Consider the following 16,360-nt stretch of genomic DNA (forward strand, 5'->3'; position numbering starts at 1 on the left):
AGAGTGAAAGATAGGGTAGGTAAGAGAGAGGAGACAAGGAGAGAAGGAGAGGAAAAGAGGGAGAGGGTTTACGCTTTCACCGGAGACCCTTAATCTATTTTCAAGCATCACAGGTGTTCCTGTGGAGTTTTCAGAATGCATTATCTCTCAAAATGCTGACTCATCCCTTAGTGGCTGACTTTTAAAACTTTTAAACACTAAAGTTCCTATGTGTTTACACTGGCGCACTGCAACCTACTTAGACATGTATTAATGAAATAACTCTGTACCTGCAGTGGTGTTCTAGGTGCACTAAAACACCTCTGACTTGTGCGAGTAACTCTGAATATGAGTTACTAGATTCAGCATAGTACAGTGTAGTTATTTCAGGTTAGCATAGGCCTGATAACCCATTCATCATCATCATCATCATCATCATCATCATCATCATCATCATCATCATCATCATCATCATCATCATCATCATCATCATCATCATCACCATCACCATTCAAGACATCATCATCGCCATTCAAAACATTGACCAAGACTTTCCAACGAGTGAAAAAACATCTACTGACACACAAACCAAAGAGCACGAAATGACCATCACCAGCAAATGAATAACCCAAGAGAACACCAAAAACAACGTGGGACATAAAATATGAAGACAGTGTAAATGAACCCATATATTCACACCAAAGTATGAAGTATATAAATGCAGGGACTGAACAAAATGCAGAGGGAGGGAGAAAAAGCATAACCCATGAACCACAGGAGAATAAAAACTACGGTGGATTTGAATTTGGAAGGTGAAAATGATACGGGATACGGTAATCAACCATCGAACACAGACAGGCGATTGGATTGGAGACAGCGGTGGGGAGAAAAATAAAATGTGGAGAAAAATAAAATGTGGAGAAAAATAAAATGTGAGAAAACGGATATGAAAAGGGGGCGTTCCCGGAAAAGAGGGCCTGACGTGTCTTACTTCTGTTGGGGGAATTCCAAAGGGTGGCGGAGGACTTGGAGAGTCTCTTGTTTATAACCGAGTCCACGTGTTTGGGCAGGTTGACCGCCGACATGGAGCATCTGCCTGTGAAGCCAAGAGAGTAGTCCACAGAGATGGTGGGTCACACTGTTTCACACAGGGGAGGGAGACCTCCAGGATGTGTCACGGTGATATCTATCCCCCCCCCCCACACACACACACACGCGTACATACATACAGCAAACATCCAAATACCAAAATGGTGTATTTCCAGAGGGCAACTATTTCTGATTCGAAAAGAAACAAAATAATAAAACATCTGTATTGAACTTTTCTCATCTGACAGTGTTATTTTACATTCCTTTGACATGGAGATACCGGGAAACAGAACTGAAATTCAAACTGTCATGTCAAAGTATACTTTGAGGAGCCTCCACCAAAAATCGAATACAATCTGAAAACAGACAATTGATGGTAGAGGGAAATAACACAGTTAGGGGGCTTTTTCTACACACGGAGCAAATATATTAAAATAAATATTGTGTTGAGTCTAGTGGGTCATGCATCATTCAGTTAGATCTTGATGTTCAAAATAGATACACTTGACAGTAGAAGTCAAAAGTTTGGACACACCTACTCATTGAAGGGCTTTTCTTTATTTTTACTATTTTCTACACTGTAGAATAATAGTGAAGACTTCAAAACCATGAAATAACACATATGGAATTGTGTAGAAACCAAAAAAGTGTTAAACAAATCAAAATATATTTTATATTTGATACTCTTCAAAGTAGCCACCCTTGATGACAGCTTTGCAAACTCTTGACATTCTCTCAATCAGCTTCACCTGGAATGCTTTTCCAACAGTCTTGAAGGAGTTCCCACATATGCTGAGCACAAGTTGGCTGCTTTTCCTTCACCCTGTGGTCCAACTCATCCCAAACCATCTCAATTGGGTTGAGGTCGGGTGATTGTGGAGGCCAGTTCATCTGATGCAGCACTCTATCACTCTCCTTCTTGGTCAAATATCCCTTACAATTATCCCTTAGCCTGGAGGTGTGTTGGGTCATTGTCCTGTTGAAAAAGAAATGGTAATCCCACTAAGCGCAAATCAGATGGGATGGGGTATCGCTGCAGAATGCTGTGGTAGCCATGCTGGTTAAGTGTGCCTTGAATACTAAACAAATCATAGACAGTGTCACCAGCAAAGCACCCCCACACCATTACACCTTCTCCTCCATGCTTCACGGTGCGAACCACACATGCGGAGATCATTGTGAAGCAAAATTACGAGATTATATTATAATACTATTATTGAATCAAATGGTTGTTTTATGGAACAGAATAGGGTTCTTAAAACACTCTCATCTGTGCGTGGTCTTCTGAGTTGGGCCTCTGGGGCTTAATGCTGACAGTGGATTTACGATGCCTTTGGTGATTAAAAACCTAAAGACCGCATTCCATAGCATGAGTTGGTGTTTGTGTACAGGGAGGTACCAGGGTAGAGATGGCTTGGGTATGAATAATGATGAGGGGAACCTTGTTTTGGGGGCCAGACCCAGTTTCCACACAATGAGAGACGTCTCTACAGCAGATGCTGGCTGCTGTGAATTGTTATTTTCTTTTACACAAAATCCTAACCTTGTGACCCATTCCACACATATGTTATTTGTCATGTAAACTGGGTGTATCTTTGCCGTATAAAATATCTTTGTATTCTTTGTGACAGGGCTCTCAACACAACAGTCAAGAGTGTTGTCATTCACTTATGTGTGTGGTGTGACATGCTTTCCTTATTAATAAGTGAATAAATATTTAGTTTAAGTACAACTCTGACTTGTGTGATAATTTCGTCTCTCCTCATTTGATAATAAATAAATAACCACCACAATCATCCGTTCACCTACTCTGCGTTTCACAAAGACACGGAGGTTGGAACCAAAAAGTTCAAATTTGGACTCATCAGACCAAAGGACATATTTCCACCGGTCTAATGTCCATTGCTCGTGTTTCTTGGCCCAAGCAAGTCTCTTCTTCTCATTGGTGTCCTTTAGTAGTGGTTTCTTTGCAGCAATTCGACCATGAAAGCTTGATTCACGCAGTCCCCTCTGAACAGTTGATGTTGAGATGTGTCTGTTACTTGAACTCTGTGAAGCATTTGGGCTGCAATTTCTGAGTCTGGTAACTCGAATGAACTTAATCCTCTGCAGCAGAGTTAACCTTGGGTGTTCCTTTCCTGTGGCGGTCCTCATGAGAACCAGTTTCATCATAGTGATTGATGATGTTTTTTTAATGTTCTTGCCATAATATGGACTTGGTATTTTACCCCCTAATAGGAGTATCTTCTGAATACCACCCCTACCTGGTCACAACACAACTGATTGACTCAAACGCATTAAGAAGGAAAGAAATTCCACAAATTCACTTTTAACACTACCTCATGAAGCTGGTTCAGAGAATGCCAAGGGTGTGCAAAAGCTGGCATCAAGGCAATGGGTGTCTACATTGAAGAATCAACTATGTATTTTGATTTGTTTAACACTTTTTTGGGTTACTACATGATTCCATATGTGTTATTTCATAGTGTTGATGTCTTCACTATTATTCTACAATGTAGAAAATAGTCAAAAATAAAGAAAAACGATTGAATGAGAAGGTGTGTCCCCAAACGTTTGACTGGTACTGTATGTCTAACCTGCATTGATATGATTAGAATGTGACTGTAAAAGAGTATACGTCCCGTCTTTGTCCCAACCTGAGCCTGCTGTACACAAAGTAGTAACAGTGTTTTTGTTACCACAACCTGCGGTACTACACAAACTAATACCAATGTCAGTCAACACAGCTGACACAAATGTAACACAACTGACAACCAGTGGAGTGAACTACTGAGACAACCCACTGATTAAACATCATTCCCCTCCAGACCCTCTAATAGAGACTAATCATGTGACCATAGACGCATAAACAGATCTGGGACCAGGCTATTAGTGATTCCATGACTTAAGATAATATACTGTATATGAGACCCCCTGAGATTTAGACTTGCAAAAGTAGAGAACAGCTAATGACCCTGAATTAAACAACCAAGCAGTCAAGCAGTAGCCTACACTATGTGCCTGAGGTTGGTTGTGCGGGTAAGGCCATAACCTTGCTTGCGTGGGTTCGAATCCCAGTCAAACTCAGGACTCTTCCTCACACTACTTATATTCATTCTATCTGTCTCCCCTTCATTCATTTCAATAAAATATGAATAATATAAAATCCTTTCAAAAAAGTGTACACTGTAGAATCACCAGAGACCGTACAAAAACAGGGGGAAAGAAAATAAGGGGACTACTGTTGAGTATGTCGGACAAACGCAGACCGGAAAACATTGGTCAGAATTGTTTGTGTCTCGCAGGGCACCACTACATATCTAACACCATCACAGCCCACAACACCACACATATACACCTCAACCATGCCTGGACATCTCATATTCACCTCAGCCTTGACATTACCCATCTATTTCCTCACTAAATGAAGCCAATGTTCCCTCCCTCTGCAGGGAAATTAGACTACTGTAGTGTAGCACATCCCAGCAAGAGCAGATAGGGATATCAACCCACCTGTCGTGTGTGTGTGTGTGTGTGTGTGTGTGTGTGTGTGTGTGTGTGTGTGTGTGTGTGTGTGTGTGTGTGTGTGTGTGTGTGTGTGTGTGTGTGTGTGTGTGTGTGTGTGTGTGTGTGTGTGTGTGTGTGTGTGTGTGTGTGTGTGTGTGTGTGTGTGTGTGTGTGTGTGTGATTTAATTCGAGATAACCATGTATCTGTGATGAGGTTGAGAGGAGCTGTTCAGCAGTGTAGGCTGGTTGATGCCAGACTGAATCATGGAGAACCACCTCTGCTTAATAGGGTTGAAGGTGACTGGAATTCAAGTTTGACTGTTACTAATTGACTATATACTGTAAAGTGAGTGACCTAATTTATGGTTTACTTAAGTGCAAAACAACCGTAAGATTGTGAAAATATGTAGAATGTGAATGTCTGCACAGTAGTACCCTTTTCCCACGACTGAAGCGAGCCAAAACGAGCACTGGCCTGATAACGCATCCACCAAAGTTTCTGGAACTGTGCTGGGAAGGACCATGTGAAAAGAAATGATCCAATCCAAAAACAGGCGTTTGGCTCGGCAAGATAGTGTCAAATGTGTATAGACGAGGCAGTTGTCTTTGAATGAAGGAGAGGCTTTGGCAGTGTCTGGGTCAGTGGGCTCTGGTTCTGGGTTCCTGTTTCAGCGGTAGGTACTCACTTTCTCTCTGGCTGGAGTTCTGGCTGAGGCCTCCGGCCCAGGACAATCTCTGCTGACGGATCTCAGCCCAGGTCTTCTTAGTGGACCGCTGGAGGGCAGCCTCATACCGCTCCTTCATGCCAAACATGGAGAAATACTAGGTTAGCACTAGTTAATAATTCTCTTACCCAATCTCTTCCTTATTCTCTTGTTTTGTTAGAGTGAGTGGAATTTAACCTCTCCTTTAGCATTTTCTGACCTTCATTAAGACAGTGTGGAAATAGAAATGGGAGACAGGTTAATAGAATCAAGTGACATTTTCTTGGTCAGAGACACATGGTTAGCAGAAGTTAATGCGAGTGGAGCGAAATGCTTGTGCTTCTAGTTCTGACAGTGCAGTCACGCTTTCAGTTTTGCGCGAATGCTGCCGTCAATCCATGGTTTCTGGTTAGGGAAGGTTTTAATAGTCACAGTAGGTACAACATATCTGATGCACTTGCTAATAAACTCGCTCACAGAGTCAGAATATATGTCCATGTTATTGTCTGAGGCTACCCGCAACATGTCCCAGTCCACGTGATCGAAGCAATCTTGAAGCGTGGAATCCGATTGGTCAGACCAGCGTTGGATAGACCTGAGCACAGGGGTTTCCTGTTTTAGTTTCTGCCTATAGGATGGGAGCAACAAACTGGAGTCATGGTCAGATTTGCCGAAGTGAGAGCGAAGGAGGGCTTTGTTTGCATCGCAGAAGTTAGAGTAGCAATGATCCAGAATGATACCAGCTTGTGTCACGCATTCGATATGCTGATGGAATTTAGGAAGCCCTGTTCTCAGATTAGCTTTGTTAAAATATCCAGCTACAATAAATGCAGGCTCAGGGTATATGGTTTCCAGTTTACAAAGAGTCCAGTGAAGTTCTTTCAGGGCTGATGAGGTATCTGCTTGGGGGGATATACACTGCTGTGACTATAATCAAAGAGAATTCTCTTGGGAGATAATGCGTCCCGCATTTGATTGTAAGGAATTCTAGGTCAGGTGAACAAAAGGACTTGAGTTCCTGTATGTTGTTATGATTACACCGTGAGTTGTTAATCATAACACATAAGGCACTCCCGCCCTTTTTGCCAGAGAGATGTTTGTTTCTGTCGGCGCGATGCATGAAGAAACCGGGTTCCTGTACCGACTCTGACAACATATCCCAAGTGAGCCATGTTTCCCTGAAACAGAGAATGTTACAATCTCTGATGTCTCTCTGGAAGGTAACTCGTTCCCTAATTTCGTACACCTTGTTGTCTAGAGATTGGACATTGGTGAGTAATATGAGGAGTGCTACCACCCGTTCTGGGGTGAAGTTTCCCTTAGGAACAGATCTAGAATCAGCTGCCCCTCCGCAAATACTAACCTTTGTCATTAGTTAAGAAAATGCTAAACTGACCTAAGATTAGCGTCTAGGGGTACTTCACCCTTCTCCCTCACAACCCACCTTGTTCTTCTCTAGTTTTTGTTTCTGCCTCTCCTCCAGGGCAGTGCGACGTTTCTCTGTCTTGATCCGCTGCTCCTCCAGCTTCCTGCGCCGCTCGTCCAGCTGGGTCTCCCTCAGCTGCCGGGCCTTTTCCTCTTTCTCCAGCCATTGGGACTTCTTCGCCGCTACGGGAAAACCACATCAGGAGGGTTAGAGAGGCAAGATAACAAAATTGGGAGCAAGAGAGAACTCTCCCTCTCTCTCTTTGAGGCCCTGTTCAAATGTTTCAAAAGTGCATCCTTCATCTCTCCCTTCCTTGAGACAATCACTGATTGGAAATGACTAGACAAGTGAAAGCCATGTGGGGGAGCCCTCTCATTCTTCCTGTCCACTTATCAGAGTTTCCTCTTTGAATACAATACCCTTGCAGCTGATAGGCAGAGCCCTGTTGCATTGTTAGATGTTGACCAACATTTTAACATTGTGTTTTAATCTGTTTCAATAAAAAAAAAACAGTACTTCTTCCAAAAGCAAATCTGTGGTAAACAGTATTTTAAGTACTTTTAAATAAAAAGACAAATGTCTCTTCACTCTGATCTTGACTGTGCTTTAAAATCTCAAATCCCTCTAAAGTGCGGGTGTGTGAAGCAGTGTTTCTTTTCAACAGGGAAATTCCACTTTCCCTCAGATATAAATTGAATTACTTCACTTTGCACAGAGCGACACAGAGGCAGCGTTATGCAAGGTTCAGCTGATACCCCTGGACTGACACTTTACCACGTTAATCGCATCATGCGCCGGTTTCAATAAACTGCACGCTTTGATATGGTAAGCGTCCCCACCCCCTGAGCCATTCAAAGAGGGTGTATGAGGTGGTATTATGCCACCACCTCTATGACTGCTCCTGCATCTTAAATGGCATCTTATTCCCTACATAGTGCACTACTTTACGACCAATGCCCTATAGGGAAATAGGGCACTAAATAGGCAACAGGGTACCATTTGGGACACAGAGTGCTTCTCTCTCTTTGCACATAAGCCACTATATCTTTTGGGGGTACCTGCTGCAACAAAAACGATGGGTGGTTATCAGATTACGTTAGGGGAAACTGGGGTAACATCGGAGGCAAACGCTTAGATTTATCGCAAGGTGCACAGCTGTGCTTTTATTTGAGAGAAGTAGGCTCAAGAAGCACCAGGAAACAAAAAGCACCATTACAACAAAAAGCACCATTACAACATGCCACAGCAGGCCAGAGGGCCCCAGCACTAACAAAATGAGCTCCTACGTCTTATCTGCTACAGTCAGTGTGCATTTCGGTTCAACGTAATTACTTTTAATAACAGTACTTTGAATCCAGTAAGGCAAGGGCATATTTGAGGTCTAGCAGTAGAGGTAATTGCATGCAGACTGTCTCGGGTTTCAACCTTGTGGAAATCTGAAGTATGGGGAGTGAGAAGGAGGGATTGTGGGAGAAGGGAGGAGGGAGGAGGAAGGAGAAGCAAGGCTTCCAGTGTCCACAGAGGCTACATGTAAGGGCTGTCTATGGATGTAGAATTATACAGCTCTCGCCTCCACTGACTCAAAGGCCCACTGACAAGGCACACAGGAGATCTTGGTATATTGGCAGGGAGCAGCACAGTGGCCATGCTAATTTAGAACATGCATAGCATTGAGGAGTAGGAAAAAGATCATGCTATAGGGAACTTTTATAATGCTGGTGTCAAATAAACAATTATTTTGTGAAATAAACACATACTTTCAGTTAATAACTGATCTTAGGTCATTTAATAATGTCCCCAGTGATCTGATTTCAGTTTTGACATCTGTCGTCGTTTGAATAGGATGGCGTAGTGCCAGTTGAGCCAATTAAAAAGTGTGTGTGTGTGTGCATATTGAAGAGATCAACAGCTCTACATTCCCCTTGTGGATGTGACTTAAATATGGTCCTCCTTCCCTTCATCTCCCCTAATGTTTCCCTTCGTTGACACTCAACATCTTGGTCTGCTAGGCAGCGACTAGAGACATTAAATAAACATTAACTGAGTCATGTTCCCTCCCTGTCCACATTAAGTATGCAGTACACTCTACAGAGAGCCAAGAACGGACAACTCATATGGTCATAGGGCCAAACAAGTCTTCTTGGGCCAAAGAGGACATTTCATGCAATACTCAGCAGAGGCCTATCAAAATACTAAAACATACAGGGAGAAAATCCGATCTCGTTTGAGGGAGAAAAAAACGAAGGAAAATAATTTAACAATATAGCCTACATTTGAAGAAGACACAGTACGCTCCAGCTTTTGATACTTCAAAAGACTGGCCTTCTTAGCATTTAGTGGTAATAAATGATATATTATATGATTATACAGGTAACTGATAAAATAAAGGAAACACCAACATAAAGTGTTTTAATAGGGTGTTGGGCCACCACGAGCCAGAACAGCTTCAATGCACCTCGGCATAGTTTCTACAAGTGTCTGAAACTATTTCGGAGGGATGCGACACCATTCTTCCACGAGAAATTCCATAACTTGGTGTTTTGTTGATGGTGGTGGAAAACACTTTCTCAGCCAGCCGTTACATAACATCCCATAAGTGTTCAATTAGGTTGAGATCTGGTGACTGATACGGCCATGGCATATGGCTTACATTGTTTTCATGCTCATCGAACCATTTAGTGACCTCTCGTGCCCTCTGGATAGGGGCACTGTAATCTTATGGGGGGGGGGACATAGCCATGGTAGGCAAAATGATGGGAAAAAGAATGGCCTGCCCAGCATTTTTATACATGATGGGATGCTATAATGCTACAACACCTGCGTTCAATATACTTTGTATCATTTACTCAACATGGAAGGAAAACATGTGATGGAAGTAGACACTGGGCTGACGTCCTATGATAACAAGGTGCACACACACAATGTGGGGCTGGTACAATTACCATATACTCATGCAGTTGAGTCCCGTTATGCGGTAACATGGACTCTTTACAACGTGATGAAACTGTGTTGCTCTTTGTTGAAACAAGCAAGGTCTTGTGGTAGCAAATGAGTCGTCGGTTGGCTAGGCAACGCCCCCCTCCCTGCAGCAGCGGCACACATAGAAATAGAATGAATAGAACAGGCTTGGATCCTCTAACCCTGGCAATTTGGCTGATAAACTCATTGGTGCTCTCACAATGGCAGCCTGGTACTGTGGTGCAATCATTTCCGTGGTCATATAGAAAGTTCATTCAAAATATTTTTTTGTAGAGAGGGTGAAAGGCAACAGGTCAAAACTGCAGGTCATGACAACAAGAATCCTCACCACTACCACCACCACCACTACCACCATGGACACATCGGTTGTGACTTACCTTGTATCTGGCCGAGCTTGTCTGGAGGGGGGGGTGGGGTGGGCGAAAGAGAAGACAAGAGCAACTGTCAATCATGCAAAGCAGTGCACGTAGCCAGTGTGTCACGAGAGCCAAGGACAACGTGACTTGTGAAATAAACAAACAAAACAACTCAAGCAGGTGACAGGCAGCCATCTTGACTGACAAAAAGAAATAGAGCCAGAGAAGTGTTAAGGCAAGTGGAAGCAGGGCATTGACATACGCTACTATCAATTGAAAACGATTCTTTACCAATTGACTTAAAGTTCAGAGCTGGGGATCTTTAAAGCATTTGTGAGTTGAAACAAAAAGGGGTTGGCTCGGCTATTGTTTTAATAAAACGCACATGAACATTTATTTGGAGCAGGCACGTTGAAAACTGTGTCTTGAAAAAGCCAAATACTAAATCATCATTGGCTTGTTTTTCGTTCTCATTGAAGTGCTCAGCTTGAGCCACAGCCTCGGTTGGTTTGACGTTCATTCAGCGTTTTCTAAATGTCTCTGTGATACATGTGCACACCATCTGTAGGCCTGAAAACAAAGCCAATGCCGACACAACCTAAAACAAAATCTGCCACCACCCCTTACCCCCCAACACTAGATGGCATCCTCTCCTTGTTTACAGAGTTTCGTCCTCTCAACCCCCCATCTCAGCTTACCCAGATATTTGGCCTTCTCCTCTCTCCGCTCCTTGGCCAGCTTCTGTCTGTCCTCTGACTTCACTGCGTCTAGGGTGACAATGAGACAACGAGAGAAAGAGCGAGAGAGAGGATGTGAACGTGACAGGTCATTGTACACAGAGAGAAGCACCAAACCAGCCCCACATCGGCAGAGCGATGAAACACTGGAAGCTGGCAGTCAAATCTGGCAACTATATCAGAGCCAGATAGACTCCACTCTAGTATCTAATAGAAGTGAATGAGCAATGTGGAAAACACTGATTAGGACTGATGGTTAGTCACACCATGGCTACTGTGTCCTGGTGAGGATTCATGAGTGAACATGTAATTGCATTTAGTTAAGTAACGCACTTAATCCTAGACAGAATATGGCTATAAACAGGGATTATGTTCGTCCAGCATTCAATTTAGCCGTTATTGACTTATGAGGAAATGCATACCACATAAACAATCATGTTTGGAAGGTAGAGATGGTCTTTGTCCAACCTCGAGACAAAAACATTGTACATCCGTTTCTAGAGAGGTCCTCGTCGATCTTCAGGCAGAGCTGTCTTGCAAGTTAGTGTATATGTTCAAAGTCCCTGATGGTGCTGACTGGAAAAAGGCGTGTGTATCTGTGTTACATTAGTGGAAAAAGGGAGAGGAGTGTTGATTTATCTTTTCCTACTGTAACATCTCTGGCGTCTGCATTCCTCTGAGCATTCCTCTGAGCATTCCTCTGAGCATTCCTCCGAGCATTCCTCTGAGCATTCCTCTGAGCATTCCTCTGAGCATTCCTCTGAGCATTCCTCCGAACATTCCTCCGAGCATTCCTCCTAGCATTCATCTGAACATTCCTCCGAGCATTCCTCTGAGCATTCCTCCGAGGATTCCTCTGAACATTCCTCCAAGCATTCCTCTGAGCAGGGTAACTCATGCCTGGGAAGCATAGTCCTACTGTTACAGTAATTCTACTGCACCCCTTTGGATTGTTTGGTATAGATTCTTTGTGGAACATTTCCTCTGACCAATTGGTTTTGAATGATATGTTTTAAAGATAATTCATGTAATTAGATGATCATGTTGTATATGATTCATTGCATAAGTATGACCTGTACTCCCTGAATGAAAACACCATACTGTAATTATTACAATGTAATTCTCAAATGCCAAGCACCATTTACTACCTTTTCATGACAATTTATCGGCATTTAACCAGCCAAGTTGAATTCTACTGTATGTGTGAAGGTTTCGGGCCTCATCTTCCATCCATTCCTTCCATAAACAGAGCATCTGTTCTACATCCATGTCACGATTCATACCTCAGGGGATTGTAACACATTATAACAATATCATCACAGGGCTGAAACAATCCACCAGATACGGAATAAAAACAGCAGCCTCCCTATTACATCCTCTGACCCACTCGGATTATGTGTGTGTGTGTGTGTGTGTGTGTGTGTGTGTGTGTGTGTGTGTGTGTGTGTGTGTGTGTGTGTGTGTGTGTGTGTGTGTGTGTGTGTGTGTGTGTGTGTGTGTGTGTGTGTGTGTGTGTGTGTGTGTGTGTGTGTGTGTGTGTGTGTGTAGGCCCTGACCATCACGATGAGTCCCCCCACAGGAGCCCCAGAGACCGAAACAGAATCAAGTTGGCCCAGAAACACTGCAGCGTGTTTAGTTTCCAGACTGTTAGCTGCAAACTCCGCAAATCTCAACAATACGGTTCTCTCTCATCTCTTTTACTTGCCTTTTTGAAAGGAATAGAGGAGCAGTTTCATACATAGCTCTCATGGCAGATTGTAGTACTAGCTAACGCACACAGGATTTGGTTCTGGGGTCCAAGTTTTAATGCATTTTTTGTCTGGGCATATCCAATGGGTATCCGTTAAATAGATACCTTCTCTCATTGGACAAAGATGGGCCTGCCTTTCTGGCTATACAGTGCCTTCAGAAAGTATTTGTATCCCTGTATGGCAGCTTCATTAAATAGTACCTGCAAAACACCAGTCTCAACGTCAACGGTCAACAACTAGGCAGAGTTGAAAAGAAAAAGCTTTATCTCAGACTGGCCAATAAAAAGAAAAGATTAAGATGGGCAAAATAACACAGACACTGGACAGAGGAACCTAGAAGGCCAGCATCCTGGAGTCGCCACTTCACTGTTGACTATTTAATGAAGCTGCCATTTGAGGACTTGTGAGGTGACGGTTTCTCAAACTAGACACTCTAATGTACTTGTCCTCTTGCTCAGTTGTGGGGCCTCCCACTCTTCTTTCTATTCTGGTTAGAGCCCGTTTGTGCTGTTCTGTGAAGGGAATAGTACACAGTGCTGTATGAGATCTTCAGTTTCTTGGCAATTTCTCACATGGAATAGTCTTTATTTCTCAGAACAAGAATAGACTGATGAGTTTCAGAAGAAAGATCTTTGTTTCTGGCCATTTTGAGCCTGTAATCGAACCCACAAATGTTGATGCTCCAGATACTCAACTTGTCTAAAGAAGTCAAGTTTTATTACCTGTTTAATGAGAACAACAGTTTTCAGCAGTTCTAACATTATTGTAAAAGGTTTTTCTAATGATCAATTAGTCTTTTAAAATTATAAACTTGGATTAGCTAACACAACGTGCCATTGGAACACAGAAGTGATGGTTTCTGATAATGGGCCTCTGTAGATATTCCATTAAAAATCAGCCGTTTCCAGCTACAATAGTCATTTACAACATTAACAATGTCTACACTGTATTTCTGATCAATTTGATGTTATTTTAATGGACTCTTCTTTCAAAAACAAGGACATTTCTAAGTGACCCCAAACTTTTGAACGAAGTGTAATTCTTTTCAGAATTCTTCAAGCTCTGTCTAATTGGTTGTTGATCATTGCTAGACAACCATTTTCAAGTCTTACCATAGATTTTCAAGCAGATTTAAGTCAAAACTGTAACGGCCATTCACTGTCTTCTTGGTAAGCAAAACCAGTGTAGATTTGTCCTTGTCACGCCCTGGTCTAAGTATTTTGTGTTTTTCTTCATGTATTGGGTCAGGCCAGGGTGTGGCATGGAGTTTTTGTATTGTGGTGTGTTTTGTCTTGAGGTTTTGGTGTGTATGTATTTGGGATTGTAGCTAGTGGGGTTATCTAGCAAGGTCTATGGCTGTCTGGAGTGGTTCTCAATCAGAGGCAGGTGCTTATCGTTGTCTCTGATTGGGAACCATATTTAGGCAGCCATATTCTTTGAGTTTGTCGTGGGTGATTGTCCTTAGTGTCTTTGTTCCTGTTGCGTTATTTAGTTGACAAGTATAGGCTGTTTCGGTTTTCATTACGTTTATTGTTTTGTAGTGTTTTGTGTTTATTTGTATTTACGTTAGTTTTTTTCATTAAACATGGGATCGCAATCTACACGCTGCAGTTTGGTCCGACTCTCCTTCACGACACCTAGAAAACCGTTACAGGCCTTGTGTTTTAGGTTATTGTCCTGTGTACAGGCTTCCTTCATCTCACTCTGTCAATTGGGTTAGTTAGTATTGTGGAGTAACTACAAAGTTGCTGATCCATCCTCAGGTTTTTCCTATCACAGCTATTAAACTCTATAACTGTTTTAACGTCACCATTGGCCTCATGGTGAAATTCCTGAGATGTTTCCTTCCTCTCTGGCAACTGAGTTAGGAATGACGCCTTTGCGGTGTGTAGAATGTAGATCTTTGCAGTGACTGGGTGTATTGATGCACCATCCAAATTGTAATCAATAACTTGCTCAAATGAATATTCAGTGTCTGCTTTTTTATTTTTACCCATCTACCAATAGGTGCCCTTCTTTGCGAGGCATTCAAAAAACTCCCTGGTCTTTGTGGTTGAATCTGTGTTTGAAAATCACTGCTCGAATGAGGGACCTTACAGATATTCATTTGTAAACATTTCAAAAAACAGAATTCTTCTTTGACATTATAGGGCATTGTGTGTAGGCAAGTGACACAAAATCTGACACAACTAAATGTGGAAAAAGTCAAGGGGTGTAAATACTTTCCGAAGGCACTGTATTTATGTCCATGGGAAATCCACAAGAAAGTGTTACAGTAAAAACTAAGTCTCCATAGCAACAAAGTGCCTTGGAGAGGGGTTTGGGGGAGCTGTGTGTGTGCGCGTGTGTGCGACATGCGTGTGTATGTGGATGGCTGAACTGAAGCAGCAGAGCCCCCTGACAGTGACAGTGAAGAGTAAAATCCCTGGTCTTTTAAAGATCTCTTGAAAACACAGGGACACTGAAAACCTCCCAGGGGGCCAAGGGACCACCGGTGGCCAAGTGCCATGAGCTGTCAGACCCGAGTCTGAGATGTGACAAAGTTTAATTAAGGCGGACATTACGGAGGTAGTGCTCCCAAACACATGACTTGCCATTTAACTTAGCTAATTAAGAGCTGCAGAGTGTTTCTCGTCCTTTTCATCTTCCTCCTACCCCCAGGGTAAGATTAAATACAGAGGTAAGCTTGCATGACTGAGCAGAAAGGCAACCTGAAGGAGAGGAAGTGACAGAACTTGTTTGAGAATGTGCTGTCTCAGAGGTTTGTTGACTTATTGGTGCTCAAATGCTTCTAACAGAGACATAACATTATACGCCTTATCATAAGACACTACAAATGCTTATGACAGATTATAAAGCATTATACCTGTAGGCTTTAAGTAAAGTGTTACCAATATGTTTTACGTTACAAAAGCTGATCTGAGATCTGTTGTCTATTGAGAGATCCTGCAGTTCAATTAGATTGTCATTAAAATGAGCTCCTTGATTGGACTATCTGATCCGGGAAACCAAAACCAGTCTTCTACTTTGGCGTTACTGTGATAATCAGTCAGTAGTCAGCTCTGCCACCTCACGCTACTGTTAAATAGACCATGACCACAGTCAATAGATTACTGGGCAAAGAATAAAATGGGCAGAGAGAAAATAAGATTATGTTCACAAAACCCCCCAAACACATTTCTTAGTGTTTGCATTAGCCAGCACTTGGGGTAGGACAAGTAGTGGCATTGTGGAAACAAACGTGGTGGTGGTGGTGCAACAGCAGGTCAAGCTAGTCTAAATGACCCCCTGGCATCACTCAGTGAAATGTAATGCCCAGTCTGGTTAATTCCTCCAACTTTCATTCGAGACCAGAGGTGATTAGCGAGCAGGCTAGCTATAGCCCGTAAGCGACTAGCCTGTTAGCGAATAGCATTAGCCATCCACTAAACATTACATCAGAAATTACCCCAAAAATAAAATTTTGGCTAAATTCTATAAACCCATAGCAACACAATTCTAGCTTAATGGATTTTGTCAAGTGAGCTGTAAGCGCTGTAACTAACCACCTGCAGCATGTCTATTGGATTTACCCCCAGCACTGAAAGCCTGTGGTCAGGATAATTCTGGACTGAACCATGTTGTTTTCCCAAGGGGTCGGATGACATCATCTGAGCACTGAGGTAATTGCTCAATAATCACAGGGCACTGCTGAAGATAGCCTTTATTATACAACCATGGATATCTAATGCTGTGTTCATACCCCTGAAAATGGTCATAAACTACTTGAAATGCTCTATGGTAGATAGAAACACATACTAATGGGTAGACATTTTCACACCATTTCCTTTAT

The 16,360-nt window shown here is 42.6% G+C and overlaps 1 protein-coding gene across 8 annotated transcripts in view; it reads right to left on the reverse strand.

Moving 5' to 3' along the window:
• LOC118364280 (MAP7 domain-containing protein 1-like) overlaps positions 1-16,360 on the reverse strand; it is a 74,363-nt gene that overhangs the window by 30,486 nt on the left and 27,517 nt on the right. For 3 of the 8 annotated variants that reach the window (XM_035745692.2, XM_035745693.2, XM_035745691.2), the window contains exons 3-7: positions 10,739-10,807; positions 10,062-10,082; positions 6,724-6,887; positions 5,262-5,373; positions 971-1,075 (exon numbers count right to left, since the gene is read on the reverse strand). In XM_035745692.2, the coding sequence (XP_035601585.1) occupies positions 971-1,075; positions 5,262-5,373; positions 6,724-6,887; positions 10,062-10,082; positions 10,739-10,807 (471 nt within the window). The remainder of the gene's footprint in view (positions 1-970; positions 1,076-5,261; positions 5,374-6,723; positions 6,888-10,061; positions 10,083-10,738; positions 10,808-16,360) is intronic. The other 5 variants (XM_035745697.2, XM_035745698.2, XM_035745696.2 and 2 more) reach the window with 3 other exon arrangements.

The sequence above is a fragment of the Oncorhynchus keta genome, chromosome 31 (genome assembly GCF_023373465.1).
Source record: "Oncorhynchus keta strain PuntledgeMale-10-30-2019 chromosome 31, Oket_V2, whole genome shotgun sequence".
Lineage (NCBI taxonomy): Eukaryota > Metazoa > Chordata > Actinopteri > Salmoniformes > Salmonidae > Oncorhynchus > Oncorhynchus keta.